The sequence below is a fragment of the Lucilia sericata genome, unplaced genomic scaffold, assembly GCF_015586225.1.
Source record: "Lucilia sericata isolate MDLA Ls3-8-SP2 unplaced genomic scaffold, ASM1558622v1 Contig001974F_arrow, whole genome shotgun sequence".
NCBI lineage: Eukaryota > Metazoa > Arthropoda > Insecta > Diptera > Calliphoridae > Lucilia > Lucilia sericata.
Window position 1 is genome coordinate 30,425 of NW_023995845.1, and position 16,866 is coordinate 47,290.

General features: G+C 28.1%; 1 protein-coding gene across 6 annotated transcripts in view; it reads left to right on the forward strand.

Annotated features, from left to right (window-relative positions):
- LOC119613102 (F-actin-uncapping protein LRRC16A) overlaps nt 1–16,866 on the forward strand; it is a 60,027-nt gene that overhangs the window by 27,480 nt on the left and 15,681 nt on the right. For all 6 annotated transcript variants that reach the window (XM_037969041.1, XM_037969045.1, XM_037969044.1 and 3 more), the window contains exons 3-13: nt 3,651–3,701; nt 3,782–3,910; nt 3,993–4,076; nt 6,978–7,204; nt 7,289–7,450; nt 7,527–7,624; nt 12,108–12,295; nt 12,364–12,441; nt 12,511–12,692; nt 13,748–13,899; nt 13,979–14,972. In XM_037969041.1, coding sequence (XP_037824969.1) covers nt 3,651–3,701; nt 3,782–3,910; nt 3,993–4,076; nt 6,978–7,204; nt 7,289–7,450; nt 7,527–7,624; nt 12,108–12,295; nt 12,364–12,441; nt 12,511–12,692; nt 13,748–13,899; nt 13,979–14,972 — 2,345 coding nt within the window. The remainder of the gene's footprint in view (nt 1–3,650; nt 3,702–3,781; nt 3,911–3,992; nt 4,077–6,977; nt 7,205–7,288; nt 7,451–7,526; nt 7,625–12,107; nt 12,296–12,363; nt 12,442–12,510; nt 12,693–13,747; nt 13,900–13,978; nt 14,973–16,866) is intronic.

A 16,866-nucleotide genomic window follows, 5' to 3' on the forward strand; every position in this document is an offset into this window, starting at 1 on the left:
GACTAAAATTTGTATGCCATTTAAAGTTTTATTTTTGCTAAGGCTTAACTTTATTGATCTTTTGAGGCATTTTGCCCAAAATTAGGCTTTGGCCCAAGTGGACGTATAAGGGAGAGGCACGCATAACCACCATATGGAAAATGTGTGCAAGGGTCTTAGTTCTCACACTACGTATATAGAATTCCCGAATTGAATTTATGGGATTTTTAACGAAATTTTGAAAAAATGAACTTGGAGAAAGTTCTTGATTTATCTACGAGATTTGGTCAAAGTGGGCATATAACGGAGAGGCATGTATAACCACCATATGGAAAATGTGTGCAAGGGTCTTCGTTATCACATCCCGTTTACAGAATTCCCGAATTGAATTTGTGGGATTTTTAACGAATTTTTGAAAACAAATTATTTGAGAAATTTCTTGATTTCTCTAAAGGATTTGGTCAAAGTGGGCATATATGGGAGAGGCACGTATAGCCACCATATGGGATATATGTACAAGGATCCTAGTTATCATATTCCGTATATAGAATTCCCTAATTGAATTTGTGGGATTTTTAACGAATTTTTGAAAAAAAATTTTTTGAGAAATTTCTTGATTTCTCTCAAGGATTTGGTCAAAGTGGGCATATATGGGAGAGGCACGTATAGCCACCATATGGGAAATATGTACAAGGGTCCCAGTTGTAACATCCCGTATATAGAATTCCCGAATTGAATTTGTGGGATTTTTAACGAATTTTTTAAAACAAATTATTTGAGAAATTTCTTGATTTCTCTAAAGGATTTGGTCAAAGTGGGCATATATGGGAGAGGCACGTATAGCCACCATATGGGATATATGTACAAGGATCCTAGTTATCATATTCCGTATATAGAATTCCCGAATTGAATTTGTGGGATTTTTAACGAATTTTTGAAAACAAATTATTTGAGAAATTTCTTGATTTCTCTAAAGGATTTGGTCAAAGTGGGCATATATGGGAGAGGCACGTATAGCCACCATATGGGAAATATGTACAAGGGTCCTAGTTGTCATATCCCGTATATAGAATTCCCGAATTGAATTTGTGGGATTTTAAACGAATTTTTGAAAACAAATTATTTGAGAAATTTCTTGATTTCTCTAAAGGATTTGGTCAAAGTGGGCATATATGGGAGAGGCACGTATAGCCACCATATGGGAAATATGTACAAGGGTCCTAGTTGTCATATCCCGTATATAGAATTCCCGAATTGAATTTGTGGGATTTTAAACGAATTTTTGAAAACAAATTATTTGAGAAATTTCTTGATTTCTCTAAAGGATTTGGTCAAAGTGGGCATGGGAGAGGCACGTATAGCCATATAGCCATATAGAAAAAATCTTGTCTATGGATCAGTCTATAATCTTGTCTAAAGATCAGTCCATATTTCCTATAGATCAATCTAGTCTAGTCTAAATTGTTTTATAGATCGTTCTATAGACTGTTATAGATCCGTCTACAATTTAGTCTATTGATCAGTATATAGTCCGTTCTATAGATCAGTCTATAGTCTGTCCTATAGACCAATCTTATCTAGTTTAAAGCCTAAGTATTTTATATTTGCTTTATAGTGTGTTCTATAGATCAGACTATAATCTGGTTAATAGATCAGTCTAAAGTCTAACTCTATATCAGTTTACAGCTTAGTCTACATATCTGTCTATACTGTGTTCTATAGATCAGTCTACTATCTGGTCTATAGATCAGTCTACAGTCTAATCTATAGTTTATTCGATAGTTTGATCTAAAGATCAGTTTACAGATCATTCTATAGTCAAGTCTGTATATAAGTCTATAGTTTAATCTTTAGATCAGCGTATTGTCTGGTCTGTAGATCCTCCTTATAGTCTGATTAGCCTATAGTTTGAACTATAAATCAGTCTATAGTTTGGTCTACATATTCTCTTTATAGTCTGGTTTATAGATTAGCAGTCTATGGTCTTATCGATAAATCAGTCTTTGGTCTAGCCTACAAATCGGTCTATAGATCAATTTATCGTATAGTCTATAGATCAGTCCAAAGTCTGTTCTATAAGTGATCACAGATTATCATTATATAACTCAGCTTTCGCATCAAAAATTTGTATTCTGGCTTACAATTAACCCTTGTTACTAATGGCTCTTAGAATTGCTAATAGAATTTTACCTAATTATAATTTTAATTGAATACATTTTCCTCACTTAATTTTATTACAAATTAAAACAAAAGAAAATCAAATTTAGAGATAGAATTTAATTGAATACAGCACACGCTAAACACTTCGACTTATTTCACATTAATAATACATTTCTTACTCTCTGGTTCGTGAGCTATAAAATCTCCTGGCGTTTTGTATTTTTATTTACTGCAACTTAAAGATGTTTTCAGCCATGACCGAAACTCATTCATGTACACAATTTGTCCATGTCGGTATGGCTGCATGTCTATACCGACAGACAGACAGAGAGATAGACAGACCGACATTTAGAGCAGAGGGTGTTAATGTTTATGAATATGATCATATATCAAACTGTAAATTACGTACAACAGATATGCTGAAATTTCGAAGAAGAAGAAGAAAAAAAAAATCTGGCATGCAACAATAAATTACTAACCAGTGGTGTTAATTACACTTTTACACTAAACCATATGTGTTTGTGTTTGTTTGTTTGTTTGTTCATCTAACTCGTCTGCAATTTGTCTTAGAGGTTTTGTTCGAAAATCGTAATAAAATACATGCGAGTTAGTTGAATGAATAGATGGATGGTTGATCAATTGAACATGAACATTCGATACTTAACCACGCAATTGAAACTGAACTGTGCAACATGCATCTTGAATTTTGTTATGATTTCAAAAGATTTTTGGTTTTTTGTTTTATTGCATATCGATCCCAATTAAGATCTCAATCTTTTATCTTCTTTGATTAATTCATTAGTGAAATGGTAATATTTCAAGTGAAAAAATACAAGTTTTTTATGGAAAAATATTAATTCGCACTTAAAAGTCGGTTGCAAATCGCTGGTTGCGTAAAGAAGTTAAATTTTATACTTCAATCAATAAACTAAAGTTTGAAGTTAGCTCAATTAAGTTTGACACTAGCGATTCAGCAATCCTTTCGGAGTCCCATATTAGGGTCTCTGTCTGTAATCTGGTCTGTAGATCAGTCTATAGTCTGACCTATAGATCAGTCTATAGACCAGTCCATAAATCAGCCTATAATCTGACCCTTTTATAGTGCTCTACCGGTAGCAAATTTTGAACCCTTCAACGCCTGAAACCCCCTTGTTTTAACATCCTATTAACTTTGATTGCATTAAAATAACAAAACTTTGTTAAACGCAATTCCTGACCTATTTCAAATAAAACATTTAACAACATTTCTATACATTGCCTTTTAACACTACACTACAAAGTATTTATGCCAAATGACAATTAAGTAGAGACGATTTTCTAAGTATTACTTCAAAGAGGCAATTATTACAAATTATGTACATACATAATGGAAATGAAATTAGGTTACTTTTTTTTTAACTGCTAATAGCACTTAAGAATTCATTTCGAATGAAATATACATAATTTGAATATCTTACTAATGTATTTTATTTTTTTTTATTATTATTATTATTCTTACTATTTACTTGCAGGTCTTTACACCAGTACGTATATATTTGCTTATTGCAAAAGTTCCCACAAAGGTTGGTTGGTTCGTTGTTGTTGTTGGAAAAATTTTAGAATTTTATTTTCATTGAAAAATGAAATGTTTATTTTTATTTAGATTGAATGCCATTTCCATTATTTGGATATACAAGCGGTAGAAAGTAAAAAACCCACACATTTTTCCATAGTGACCAATGATCGTCCATATAATTTTGCGACAACAGGTGATGCGGGCAATTTTAGTTCGGTAAGTAGCTTCTTGTTATAGTTTATTTGAAGTGAAAATAATTGTTTTCTTTTAATGTTGTTGTTTGTTTATGTATTTACAGAATGCAGATGTGATTTTAACCGATTTAGCATCGGCTATAAAACAAATATTTCCAACAGTTCCTTTAAAGTATATTATAAGGAAGGTAAGTAAAAATAAACTTTTGCATTTGCAGTAATTATATATCCACAATTTTCTAAAGTGTTTCTGTTTTACTAAAAGACTTAAGTATTGGCCCAATAATAGTACACTCATTGGTTTTCAAGGAACATAAATCCTTATGGAAATACTACATGATATTAGTTGGTTCACATCTTTTTGAAGTGAACAAATCATGTCCATCTATCTATCTATCTATCTATCTATCTATCTATCTATCTATCTATCTATCTATCTATCTATCTATCTATCTATCTATCTATCTATCTATCTATCTATCTATCTATCTATCTATCTATCTATCTATCTATCTATCTATCTATCTATCTATCTATCTATCCATCCATCCATCCATCCATCTATCTATCTATCTATCTATCTACCTATCTATCTACCTATCTATCTATCTACCTATCTATCTATCTATCTATCTATCTATCTATCTATCTATCTATCTATCTATCTATCTATCTATCTATCTATCTATCTATCTATCTATCTATCTATCTATCTATTTATCTATCTATCTATCTATCTATCTATCTATCTATCTATCTATCTATCTATCTATCTATCTATCTATCTATCTATCTATCTATCTATCTATCTATCTATCTATATATCTATCTATCTATCTGTCTATCTATCTATCTATCTATCTATCTATCTATCTATCTATCTATCTATCTATCTATCTATCTATCTATCTATCTATCTATCTATCTATCCAAATTTGCTACTCCTTATTATACCTTATAAGCTAATGACTAATGACTCTATATATTCAGCTATTTACACAATATTTTCTTAGAATCCTAAAATTCCCTTATATTCCACTTTTTCTTTGTGTATTTAAATATTCATGTAACAATATAGCATCAAAAAAACCTGAGAACAAGCTTTGTGCTTAGCAAAAAAACGAAGCAGACAAGCAAATAAGAATTAGATTTTTTTAACTTTGTACTACTACTGAGTATGTATAGTATTTATATTAGTACCTGTTTTTAATACATATTTTTTCTTAGTAAAAGCCAATAGAGCCAGCCAGCATCTTCCTTCTGTAGCACTCACTTTATAAAGAGCAGACTTGTTTCTTTTTTCAACATGGGTTTATGTATTTTTCTATTGACACAAAGACCTACATTTATTTTTTTCTTTACTTGCATAAATGAATTTATTATTTACGCCTGAGTATTAGATATGTTTCACTTTATTCTAATTTAATATGCTAAGTATAATTTAAAGCAGAAGTAGCCATGAGTTAAGAGCTTTTTATTCATTTTAGTATATATAGATACTGATTCCAGATTCCAGTAATTAACAGCAATATACTTTGATATTTAATCATTATAAATAAGAATCCAAATGAATACTTATTTTCGATTTTAATTCCCTAAACCTCTTTAACTGAAATATAATACAACTTTTTAAGCAGGGATTTTTTCGAAACTAAAAGAATAATTTAAAAAAAAAAACTAAACCGCAAACATTTTGTTTCGTTTGTTTTGCTTTACTTTATATATTTCGCGTGACAATGAATTGTTTTTCTCAACTTAAATAGTTTACAAATCTCATATAAATGCGATGATGAACTCCATAATATGCTGCTATTGTTTACAAATTAATTGTTAGTGCAAACAAACATGCACTTTTTAAACGGTATCATGATTAATACAGAAAGTGTGAATAATTTTGAATGAACTGCATGGAATTTATAATGGAGCATAACAAAATGATTGTTAATATTTAGTGGCATAGAATATTGGTAATTAGTTCTGCTAGATTTGGTCTGCGATGAATGTTTTTGAATATTCAGCTAGAAGTGCAATGTACTTAAAATTTTCAAATGAAAAGTAGACTAAAGTTAATTTTAGATGTAAAGGAAGATACTGTAAACTAGTAGATAGATAGATAGATAGATAGATAGATAGATAGATAGATAGATAGATAGATAGATAGATAGATAGATAGATAGATAGATAGATAGATAGATAGATAGATAGATAGATAGATAGATAGATAGATAGATAGATAGATAGATAGATAGATAGATAGATAGATAGATAGATAGATAGATAGATAGATAGATAGATAGATAGATAGATAGATAGATAGATAGATAGATAGATAGATAGATAGATAGATAGATAGATAGATAGATAGATAGATAGATAGATAGATAGATAGATAGATAGATAGATAGATAGATAGATAGATAGATAGATAGATAGATAGATAGATAGATAGATAGATAGATAGATAGATAGATAGATAGATAGATAGATAGATAGATAGATAGATAGATAGTAGATAGATAGATAGATAGATAGATAGATAGATAGATAGATAGATAGATAGATAGATAGATAGATAGATAGATAGATAGATAGATAGATATAGAGCTTTTTATACATAATTCAGATAATCAAACTGGTTCCACTTCATTGCTTTACCACCGCTCAAGTGTAAACTTGCAATATAAATATTTTTGACATTCTTATGGTGGGAATTATTTCTTTAAGCAAAGCACCAACTTCTTCTTTAATTAAAAAAAAAAAAACATAAAGTTAATATTAAAATATTTATGGTTGTTGTTGTTTTTGTTACACAAATAATAAACATTTATTTACTTTAGTAAAACAAAACCACTTCAACATAGGTCAGTAACTTCTCAAGTTGCCATTTAGCCATACTTAGCAAAAGACGAAAAATAAGTAAAACAAATACAAACACATACAAACAGAAATGCAAAAAAAAAAAAAAAAAGTAATTAAAAACTTTTTAACAATGTTAACTAGTGGTTTATATATACATACATACATGATACTATATACTTGCACTTAAAACAATAAGTATAATTTTACATTTCTTCTATTTTACTTTACAGATTGATATACAGCCACCGGAAAGAGAAACAATATTTTCAGAAGAATTTCGCCCTTCAGATCCCCGCAATGTTGGACCCTGCGGTGGTTTTAGTACACAATATGCCTGCATGTGTGATTTTCATGGTGTCCCCTATAGAGAAGAGGTTGCCTGGGATATTGATACAATTTATTTGTCACATGATACTAGAATTTTAAATTTACGTGATTTTGATCATTTAGAACCAAAGTATGTCAAAAAAAAAAAGAGTTTTAAATTAATTTAATGAATAGGAAATTATTAATTATATATTTTTTTTCTGTTACTTTGCAGAGACTTAATGGCCATTGTATCGGCTTTGGAATATAATACATTTTTTCGTGGCTTAAAAGCTTCACATATGCGTTTATCGAATGAAACATTAGAACGTATATTACACGTGCTCAAGCGTTCTATGTGGCTCGAAGAGTTACATTTGGAAGCCTTAGGTTTAAGGTAAATTTTCTAGTTGTTGATAAAGTTTTCTTTTGTTTAATATTGTTACTGAATGTTAATATGTATTTGTTTACAGATCCGATTTTCTTCATAAATTTGCTGTATCTGTGATTACAAATAATAATCCTGCAATACGTACTATTGATTTAAGTCATAATATTATTGAGGATAAAGGTATGTTCTTGATTTGTCTTGCGTTATTTATATTTAAGTATAAGAAAAAATAACAATTTATTAAATAACAAATAAAGCGGTATCTAATATAACTTTAAGTGACCCTTTTATTACAATATTTTTTTCTGTTTTTTCTAACCAATCCAATTGTTATATAATCCAAAAAAAAATTATACCCTCCTTGCTTTGTTTTTTCTTCTTCCGTATTGTTTGTTTGTTTTTTCCATTATTTTGTTTCTTTAACAACATGTAGGAGCCAGCTCTTTATGCGCCCTACTTGGAAATATTGTTCAAGGTTTGATTAACTAAAAAAAAAGCAAGCAAAAAAAAAACTAAATAAAAATCAATCAATTTCAATGTTCAATTCACAATTCATTTGAATTTTAAGTATTTTGTTTAACGCTTTATTTAATGCTTTTATATCCATGTCATCATTACTCGTATTTATTCTTTATAATCGTTTCTCAGAACAACACTTCTAAAATGGTGGAAAGCAAAAAAAGGGCAAATTTTTATTACAAACAATAATTTAGGGGTTATGGTCAATTAGTATTTATGTATTTTTATATTAATCGTTATTTGTTTATTTGAAACACTCCACAAATTTTCTAGTTCCACTTTGTTTTTGGAGTATTAAACTCAAACAAACCTCTTTATCGCAGTTTAAAGGGATTTGATAATATTTTAACAAATCAAATTAGTTTTGCGAATTAAAACTTTTTATAGAGACTAGACGTTTATGTTTTTCCACTCATGTTCGAAAATTTTGAAAATTGGAACTCATATTCGAAAATTTTTAAATCTGTTTCAATTTCTTACATTTTTTATTTCAAAATTAAAAATTTTGAAGTATTCACTATATAGTTTCAAAATATAAGCTTTTTACAGTAAGTTCGAAAATTCGAAATTTTGTTCGAAAATTCGAAATTATGTTCGAAAACTCGAAATTGTTAAAATAATCTTTAAATCATAAGGATTCATAAAATTAACATTTTAGTTTATTTTGAGGCAAATTTCATAACACATTTTAAATTTCGAATATCGAATTTCAAAATTTTGAAATTTTGAACTTAAATATTCAAATTTTTTATAAATTTTAAAGTATTTATAATGTAGTTGCAAAATACAAGCTATTTACTGTAACTTCGAAAATTCGAACTCATGTTCGAAAATGTTTTTAAATTGTTAAAATAATCTTTAAATCATAAGGATTCATAAAATTAACATTTTAGTTTAAATTTGAGGCAAAATTCATAAAGTTTTTCAATTTCGAATTTCAAAATTTTCATGAATTTTTCAATTTCGAACTTCAATTTCTGAAATGTTCATAAATTTTGAAGTATTTATAATGTAGTTGCAAAATACAAGCTATTTACTGTAACTTCGAAAATTCTAACTCATGTTCGAAAATGTTTTTAAATTGTTAAAGTAATCTTTAAATCATAAGGATTCATAAAATTAACATTTTAGTTTTTTTTTTTTTAATATAAACTTTTTAAATTAAGTTCGATAATTTGAAATTATGTTCGAAAATTCGAAATTTTGTTTGAAAATTCGTATTTATTATCGAAATTTCTTTTAAGTTGTTAAAATAATCTTTAAATCATAAGGATTCATAAAATTAACATTTCAGTTTAAATTTGAGGCAAAATTCATAAATTTTTTCAATTTCGAATTTCAAAATTTTCATGAATTTTTCAATTTCGAACTTCAATTTTTGAAATTTTCATAAATTTTGAAGTATTTATAATGTAGTTGCAAAATACAAGCTATTTACTGTAACTTCGAAAATTCGAACTCATGTTCGAAAATGTTTTTAAATTGTTAAAATAATCTTTAAATCATAAGGATTCATAAAATTAACATTTTAGTTTTTTTTAAATATAAACTTTTTAAATTAAGTTCGATAATTTGAAATTATGTTCGAAAATTCGAAATTTTGTTTGAAAATTCGTATTTATTATCGAAATTTCTTTTAAATTGTTAAAATAATCTTTAAATCATAAGGAATCATAAAATTGACATTTTAGTTTAAATTTGAGACAAAATTCATAAATTTTTTCAATTTCGAATTTCAAAATTTTCATGAATTTTTCAATTTCGAACTTCAATTTTTGAAATTTTCATAAATTTTAAAGTATTTATAATGTAGTTGAAAAATACAAGCTATTTACTGTAACTTCGAAAATTCGAACTCATGTTCGAAAATGTTTTTAAATTGTTAAAATAATCTTTAAATCATAAGGATTCATAAAATTAACATTTTAGTTTTTTTTTTAAATATAAACTTTTTAAATTAAGTTCGATAATTTGAAATTATGTTCGAAAATTCGAAATTTTGTTTGAAAATTCGTATTTATTATCGAAATTTCTTTTAAGTTGTTAAAATAATCTTTAAATCGTAAGGAATCATAAAATTAACATTTTATTTTTATTTTGAGGCAAATTTCATAACATTTTTTAAATTTCGAATTTTGAAATTTTGAACTTAAATTTTCAAATTTTTGATAAATTTTAAAGTATTTATAATGTTGTTGCAAAATACAAGCTATTTACTGTAACTTCGAAAATTCGAACTCATGTTCGAAAATGTTTTTAAATTGTTAAAATAATCTTTAAATCATAAGGATTCATAAAATTAACATTTTAGTTTTTTTTTTAATATAAACTTTTTAAATTAAGTTCGATAATTTGAAATTATGTTTGAAAATTCGAAATTTTGTTTGAAAATTCGTATTTATGTTCGAAATTTCTTTTAAATTGTTAAAATAATCTTTAAATCGTAAGGAATCATAAAATTAACATTTTAGTTTTATTTTGAGGCAAATTTCATAACATTTTTTAAATTTCGAATTTCAAAATTTTGAAATTTTGAACTTAAATTTTCAAATTTTTGATAAATTTTAAAGTATTTATAATGTAGTTGCAAAATACAAGCTATTTACTGTAACTTCGAAAATTCGAACTCATGTTCGAAAATGTTTTTAAATTGTTAAAATAATCTTTAAATCATAAGGATTCATAAAATTAACATTTTAGTTTTTTTTTTTAAATATAAACTTTTTAAATTAAGTTCGATAATTTAAAATTATGTTCGAAAGTTCGAAATTTTGTTTGAAAATTCGTATTTATTATCGAAATTTCTTTTAAATTGTTAAAATAATCTTTAAATAATAAGGAATCATAAAATTAACATTTTAGTTTAAATTTGAGGCAAAATTCATAAATTTTTTCAATTTCGAATTTCAAAATTTTCATGAATTTTTCAATTTCAAACTTCAATTTTTGAAATTTTCATAAATTTTGAAGTATTTAAAATGTAGTTGCAAAATTTTTTTTAGTTATTTACTGTAACTTCGAAAATTCGAACTCATGTTCGAAAATCTTTTTAAATTGTTAAAATAATCTTTAAATCATAAGGATTCATAAAATTAACATTTTAGTTTTATTTTGAGGCAAAATTCATAAATTTTTTCAATTTCGAATTTCAAAATTTTCATGAATTTTTTAATTTCGAACTTACATTTTTGAAATATTCATAAATTTTGAAGTATTTAAAATGTAGTTGCAAAATACAAGCTATTTACAAATACAAGCTATTTACTTCGAAAATTCTAAATTTTGTTCGATAATTCGATGTTATGTTCGAAAATTCGATGTTATGTTCGAAAATTTTTTTAAGCTCTTAAAATAATCTCTAAATCATCATAAAATATAATTTAAATTTAGTTTGAGGCCGATTTTCTTAAATTTTTCCAATTTCGAACTACAAAATTTTCATGAATTTTGAACTTAAAATTTTGAAAGTTTCTTATTTTTTTAAGTATTTATAATGTAATATTAAAATAAAAGCTTTTAACGATATGTTCGAAAATTCGAAATTATGTTCGAAAATTTTTTTAAATTGTTAAAACAATCTCTAAATCATAAGGAATCATAAAATTAAGATTTTAGTTTTATTTTGAAGCAAAATTCATAAATTTTTTCAATTTCGAATTTTTGAAATTTTTTGAATTTTGAAAATTTGTCAAAATAATCTCTAAACACAACTTTAATTTTATTTAAGTCCCATTTTCTCAATTTTTTGAATTTCGAACAAAAACAGTAAATAATTTGAAAATTTTCATAAATTGTTAAATATTTTCAAAAGTAGTTTCGAAAATTAGAGCATAAAATTTACATTATTAAAATTACAATAAAAAACACGATAATCTAACTCAATAATTTCAATACCAAAACAACACGCTTAGATCTTTGTCATTGTTCACTATCATCTTGATGTTCTTTTTTTATAATGATATTCAATGTTTTGCATGAGTGAATCATTCAATTCATATTTTTTATTTTAAATTGCATAAAACAAATATTTAAAAAATATTTGTTAAGCTTGTTTAAATGTTTTTTTTTTTTAATTATTTCATAGAGTTTTTGTTATTTAACCATTAGAAGAATGTTAATAACAATATTTTAAATAATATTTCAGGTGCAATACATTTAGCAGGACCCATAGCTAAAGTCTCAAAAGGTTTATGCCATTTAGCATTAGCTCATTGTGGCCTTACCTCTAAGGGTGTTAATCAGATGTCACATTCATTGTCGCTCAATCAAAGCATTTCAAATTCTTTAACGTATTTAGATTTAAGTGGTAACAGTCTTAAAGATGATATAACAGTAAGTTTTCTTTTGATATATGATTTATATAAATAATTGTTTATTTAATTTCAAATTTGTTTTTGCAGAATTTACATAATTTTTTAGCACAACCAAATGTTTTAGAATATTTAGATCTCTCTTCGACTGACATAACTTTAGAGAATGTAAGTTTTTTTTTTAAGATTTTAATTGACATTTATTTAAAATACTAATTGTATATTTGTTGTTTTTAGTTATTTGGTGCCCTTTTACGTGGTTGTGCAACGCATTTAGCTCATCTTAATGTTTCACACAATTCGTTTAGCACAAAGAAAGGCAAAGAAATACCACCATCGTTCAAACAATTCTTTACTAGTACTTTAAGTTTAAAGCATTTAAATATTGCCGGTTGTAAACTGCCAATGGAAGCATTAAAGTAAGTAAAACGAAGATCGTTTTAGAAGTCTGGTTATAGATCAGTCTATAGTCTGGTCTATAGATCAGTCTATAGTCTTGTCTATAGATCAGTCTATAGTCTGGTCTATAGATCAGTCTATAGTCTGGTCTATAGATCAGTCTATATTCTGGTCTATAGATCAGTCAATAGTCTGGTCTATAGTCTGGTCTATAGATCAGTCTATAGATCAGTCTATAGTCTGGTCTATAGATCAGTCTATAGTCTGGTCTATAGATCAGTCTATAGTCTGGTCTATAGATCAGTCTATAGTCTGGTCTATAGATCAGTCTATAGTCTAGTCTATAGTTCAGTCTATAGTCTGGTCTATAGATCAGTCTATAGTCTTGTCTATAGATCAGTCTATAGTCTTGTCTATAGATCAGTCTATAGTCTGGTCTATAGATCAGTCTTTAGTCTGGTCTATAGATCAGTCTATAGTCTGGTCTATAGATCAGTCTATAGTCTGGTCTATAGATCAGTCTATAGTCTGGTCTATAGTCTGGTCTATAGATCAGTCTATAGTCTGGTCTATAGTCTGGTCTATAGATCAGTCTATAGTCTGGTCTATAGATCAGTCTATAGTCTGGTCTATAGATCAGTCTATAGTCTGGTCTATAGATCAGTCTATAGTCTGGTCTATAGATCAGTCTATAGTCTGGTCTATAGATCAGTCTATAGTCTGGTCTATAGATCAGTCTATAGTCTGGTCTATAGATCCGTCTATAGTCTGGTCTATAGATCAGTCTATAGTCTGGTCTACAGATCAGTCTATAGTCTGGTCTATAGATCAGTCTATAGTCTGGTCTATAGATCAGTCTATAGTCTGGTCTATAGACCAGACTATAGACTGATCTATAGACCAGACTATAGACGGATCTATAGACCAGACTATAGACTGATCTGTGATCAATCTATACTCTGTTCTATAGCTCAGTCTATAGTCCGGTCTATAGATATTAGTTGAAATTTTGATCGATTACAAACATTTGAGATATATATTAACACAATCTGCATAATTCACATTATCTTTTCAGAAATTTACTACTTGGTTTGGCATGCAACGAGTCAACAGCTGGGCTGTACTTAGATTTAAGTAGCAATGTCTTAGGTGCCCAGGGTGCACATGTTTTAGAATCATGCATACATGGTGTTCGTGTTTTACAAAGTTTAGACATAAGTGACAATAGTAAGATCAAGCAACAATAAAATCATTACCCTTCTATAAATGTTTAAAATTTTCTACTTTTTTTCTTTTACTTCCTCAGATTTAGACGTTGAATTAGCTCCCGTTTTACTTGCGATTTCTAAGAACCCCTCGATACGCACATTGAATATGTGCCGTAGTTTAACTGGCATGAAATTGAAACATGTACCCACAGTCATGGATGCTTTAGTCAATCTAATACAAAAGGATGACTTCCCTTTGGTCGAATTGGTGTTGTCGGAGAATAAGCTCAAAAATGATATACACGATTTCATAAACGCTTTGGGTAGTAACCAAAGTTTACAGAAATTAGATATATCGGGCAATTATATGGGTGATGTTGGTGCTCGCCTCTTGGCCAAGGCTTTGCAGATCAATAATAAATTAAGGACAATTTATATGGATAAGAATAATATAACTTTACAGGGTTATGCAGATATAGTTTACGCCTTGGAAAACAATTATACCATGCGTAATATACCCTTTCCGGTATTCGATATAGCTCCACATTTGAAAAATCATCCCGAGAAGACAGACACTATAATGCGTAAAATGCAAGAACTTTTACAGCGTAATGGCAACGGTTTAAAACGTACTACTGGTCAGGGTTTTCGTTTGCAACATGGTTTTCTACTCTCTTCTACCCATCAATTGGTGGACAAACTTGTGGCCGAAACACAAGATACTATATCAATTGCTAAGAGTAGCAATGATTCGACTTCATCGTCGGCGGTACAACGTCTTATAGAAGATGCTGAAAATTGCAAACAATTAATGCCAAAATTACAAGAATCCGTACGTTGTGAAACACATCCAGTGGAGGTGAAATTAACACGCATAGCCAGTGATTTAAGTTATACCATACAAAGTTATTTGGAGGAAACTTTAGAGACCATGATACGCACTGGGGTGGAACAATGTCCCAAGACATTGGGTAATCAAGTTGTCATACAGGATTTGCGCAAAGTTCTGGGTGAACGTTTGATTATACCCGAAGATTTTCTACAGAATTGTCTACTCAATAATGCTGGTAGTGAGATTATGAATAAAGTGAGGTGAGTGTTTAAATTTTAATTTACAAATTATATTCAAAATGATGAATCGATAAGATTTTAGATATTATTTCAACGTCTTTAAAAAATGTTCGACTAAAAGTTCCTTTAAAACTAAATAAGATAAAAACATTTTTTAATGGCTTAACAATGATATTATTTTAGTATTTTTTAAACGAATTTATCTATTTAAATATATATAAAATGTATAAAAAAAACTAAAAGAATGAATGAAACTTTATCTTGTTAAACTATTCTGAATGACCATGATACATTTTTGTTCTATCTCAATAAACAAACTTGTTCATTCACATAACATATAACTGATATTTACTATTTTGCTAACATAAGAAAACGAATCACTTATTGAGATATAGTTTTATACGCTCTTTTACTCTCTTCAAAATACTCTTTTCTTTACTTCATACTCTTTATTTGTACTAAGTAATTATTTAGTTATTTCTTAACAAACTAAACAATACAAACAATTAAACGTTTGTATTGTTTTTCAATCACACTTCATACGAAATGATTCATTGGTTATTGGTTTGAGAGAAAGTACATACATATAAAATTTAAATATATTCATATGGAAATTTAGTCAGACTTTATGCACTTTTGTTGGGGTTTCAGCTGTTTAATTTGTCCACTTTGAATTCAATGTAATAAAATCATTGTATTTATATACAAATGTTTCATATGTTTTGCATTTGTATACGGCTTGTGTTTGTTTTTTCTTTGCTCTCTCTCTGGTTTTTTTCTCTTTTAATTGATAAGATTATTATTAATTCATATACGAGAAATTTTGTTGCACATAATATTTCCGAAACAGTGCTGAAAAGTAATTAAATCTTTACACAAGATCTTAAATTTGTTTAAACCAAAATTAACCAGGTTTGGGCTATAGAGCAGACTATAGTCGGGACTTTATAGGAGACTATAGCCTGGAGTATAGAGCAGACTATAGACTGGACTATAGAGTCTATAGTGTGTGCTATAGAGTAGTCTATAGTCTGTACTATAGTCTGCTTTATACTCCAGGCTATAGTCTGCTATAAAGTCTCGACTATTGTCTGCTATAAAGTAGTCTATAATCTCGACTATAAAGTAGTCTGTACAATAGTGAAGTCTATAGTCTGTACTATAGAGAAGTCTATAGTCTGAACTATAGAGAAGTCTATAGTTTGGAATATAGGTAAGTCTATAGTCTGGACTATAGGTAAGTCTATAGTCTAGACCATATAGAAGTCTATAGTGTGGACTATAGAGAAGTTAATAGTCTGGACTGTAGAGAAGTCTATAGTCTGGACTATATAGAAGTCTACACTCTGGACTATATAGAAGTCTACACTCTGGACTATAGAGAAGTCTATAGTCTGGACTATAGGTAAGTCTATAGTCTAGACCATATAGAGTCTATAGTCTGGACTATAGAGAAGTTAATAGTCTGGACTGTAGATAAGTCTATAGTCTGGACTATATAGAAGTCTACAGTCTGGACTATAGAGAAGTCTATAGTCTGGACTATAGAGAAGTCTATAGTCTGAACTATAGAAGAGTCTATAGTATGGACTATAGAACAGTCTACAGTCTGGACTATAGAACAGTCTTCAGTCTGGGTTATAGAACAGTCAACAGTCTGGACTATAGAACACTCTATAGTCTGGACTATAGAACAGACTATAGTCTGGACTACAGAACAGTCTATAATCTGGACTATAGAGTAGTCTATATTCTGGACTGTAGAGTAGTCTATAGTCTGAACTATAGAGTAGTCTATAGTCTGAACTATAGAGTAGTCTATAGTCTGCACTATAAAGTAGTGTATAGTCTGGACTATAGAGAAGTCTATAGTTTTGACTATAGAGAAGTCTATAGTATGGACTATAGAGAAGTC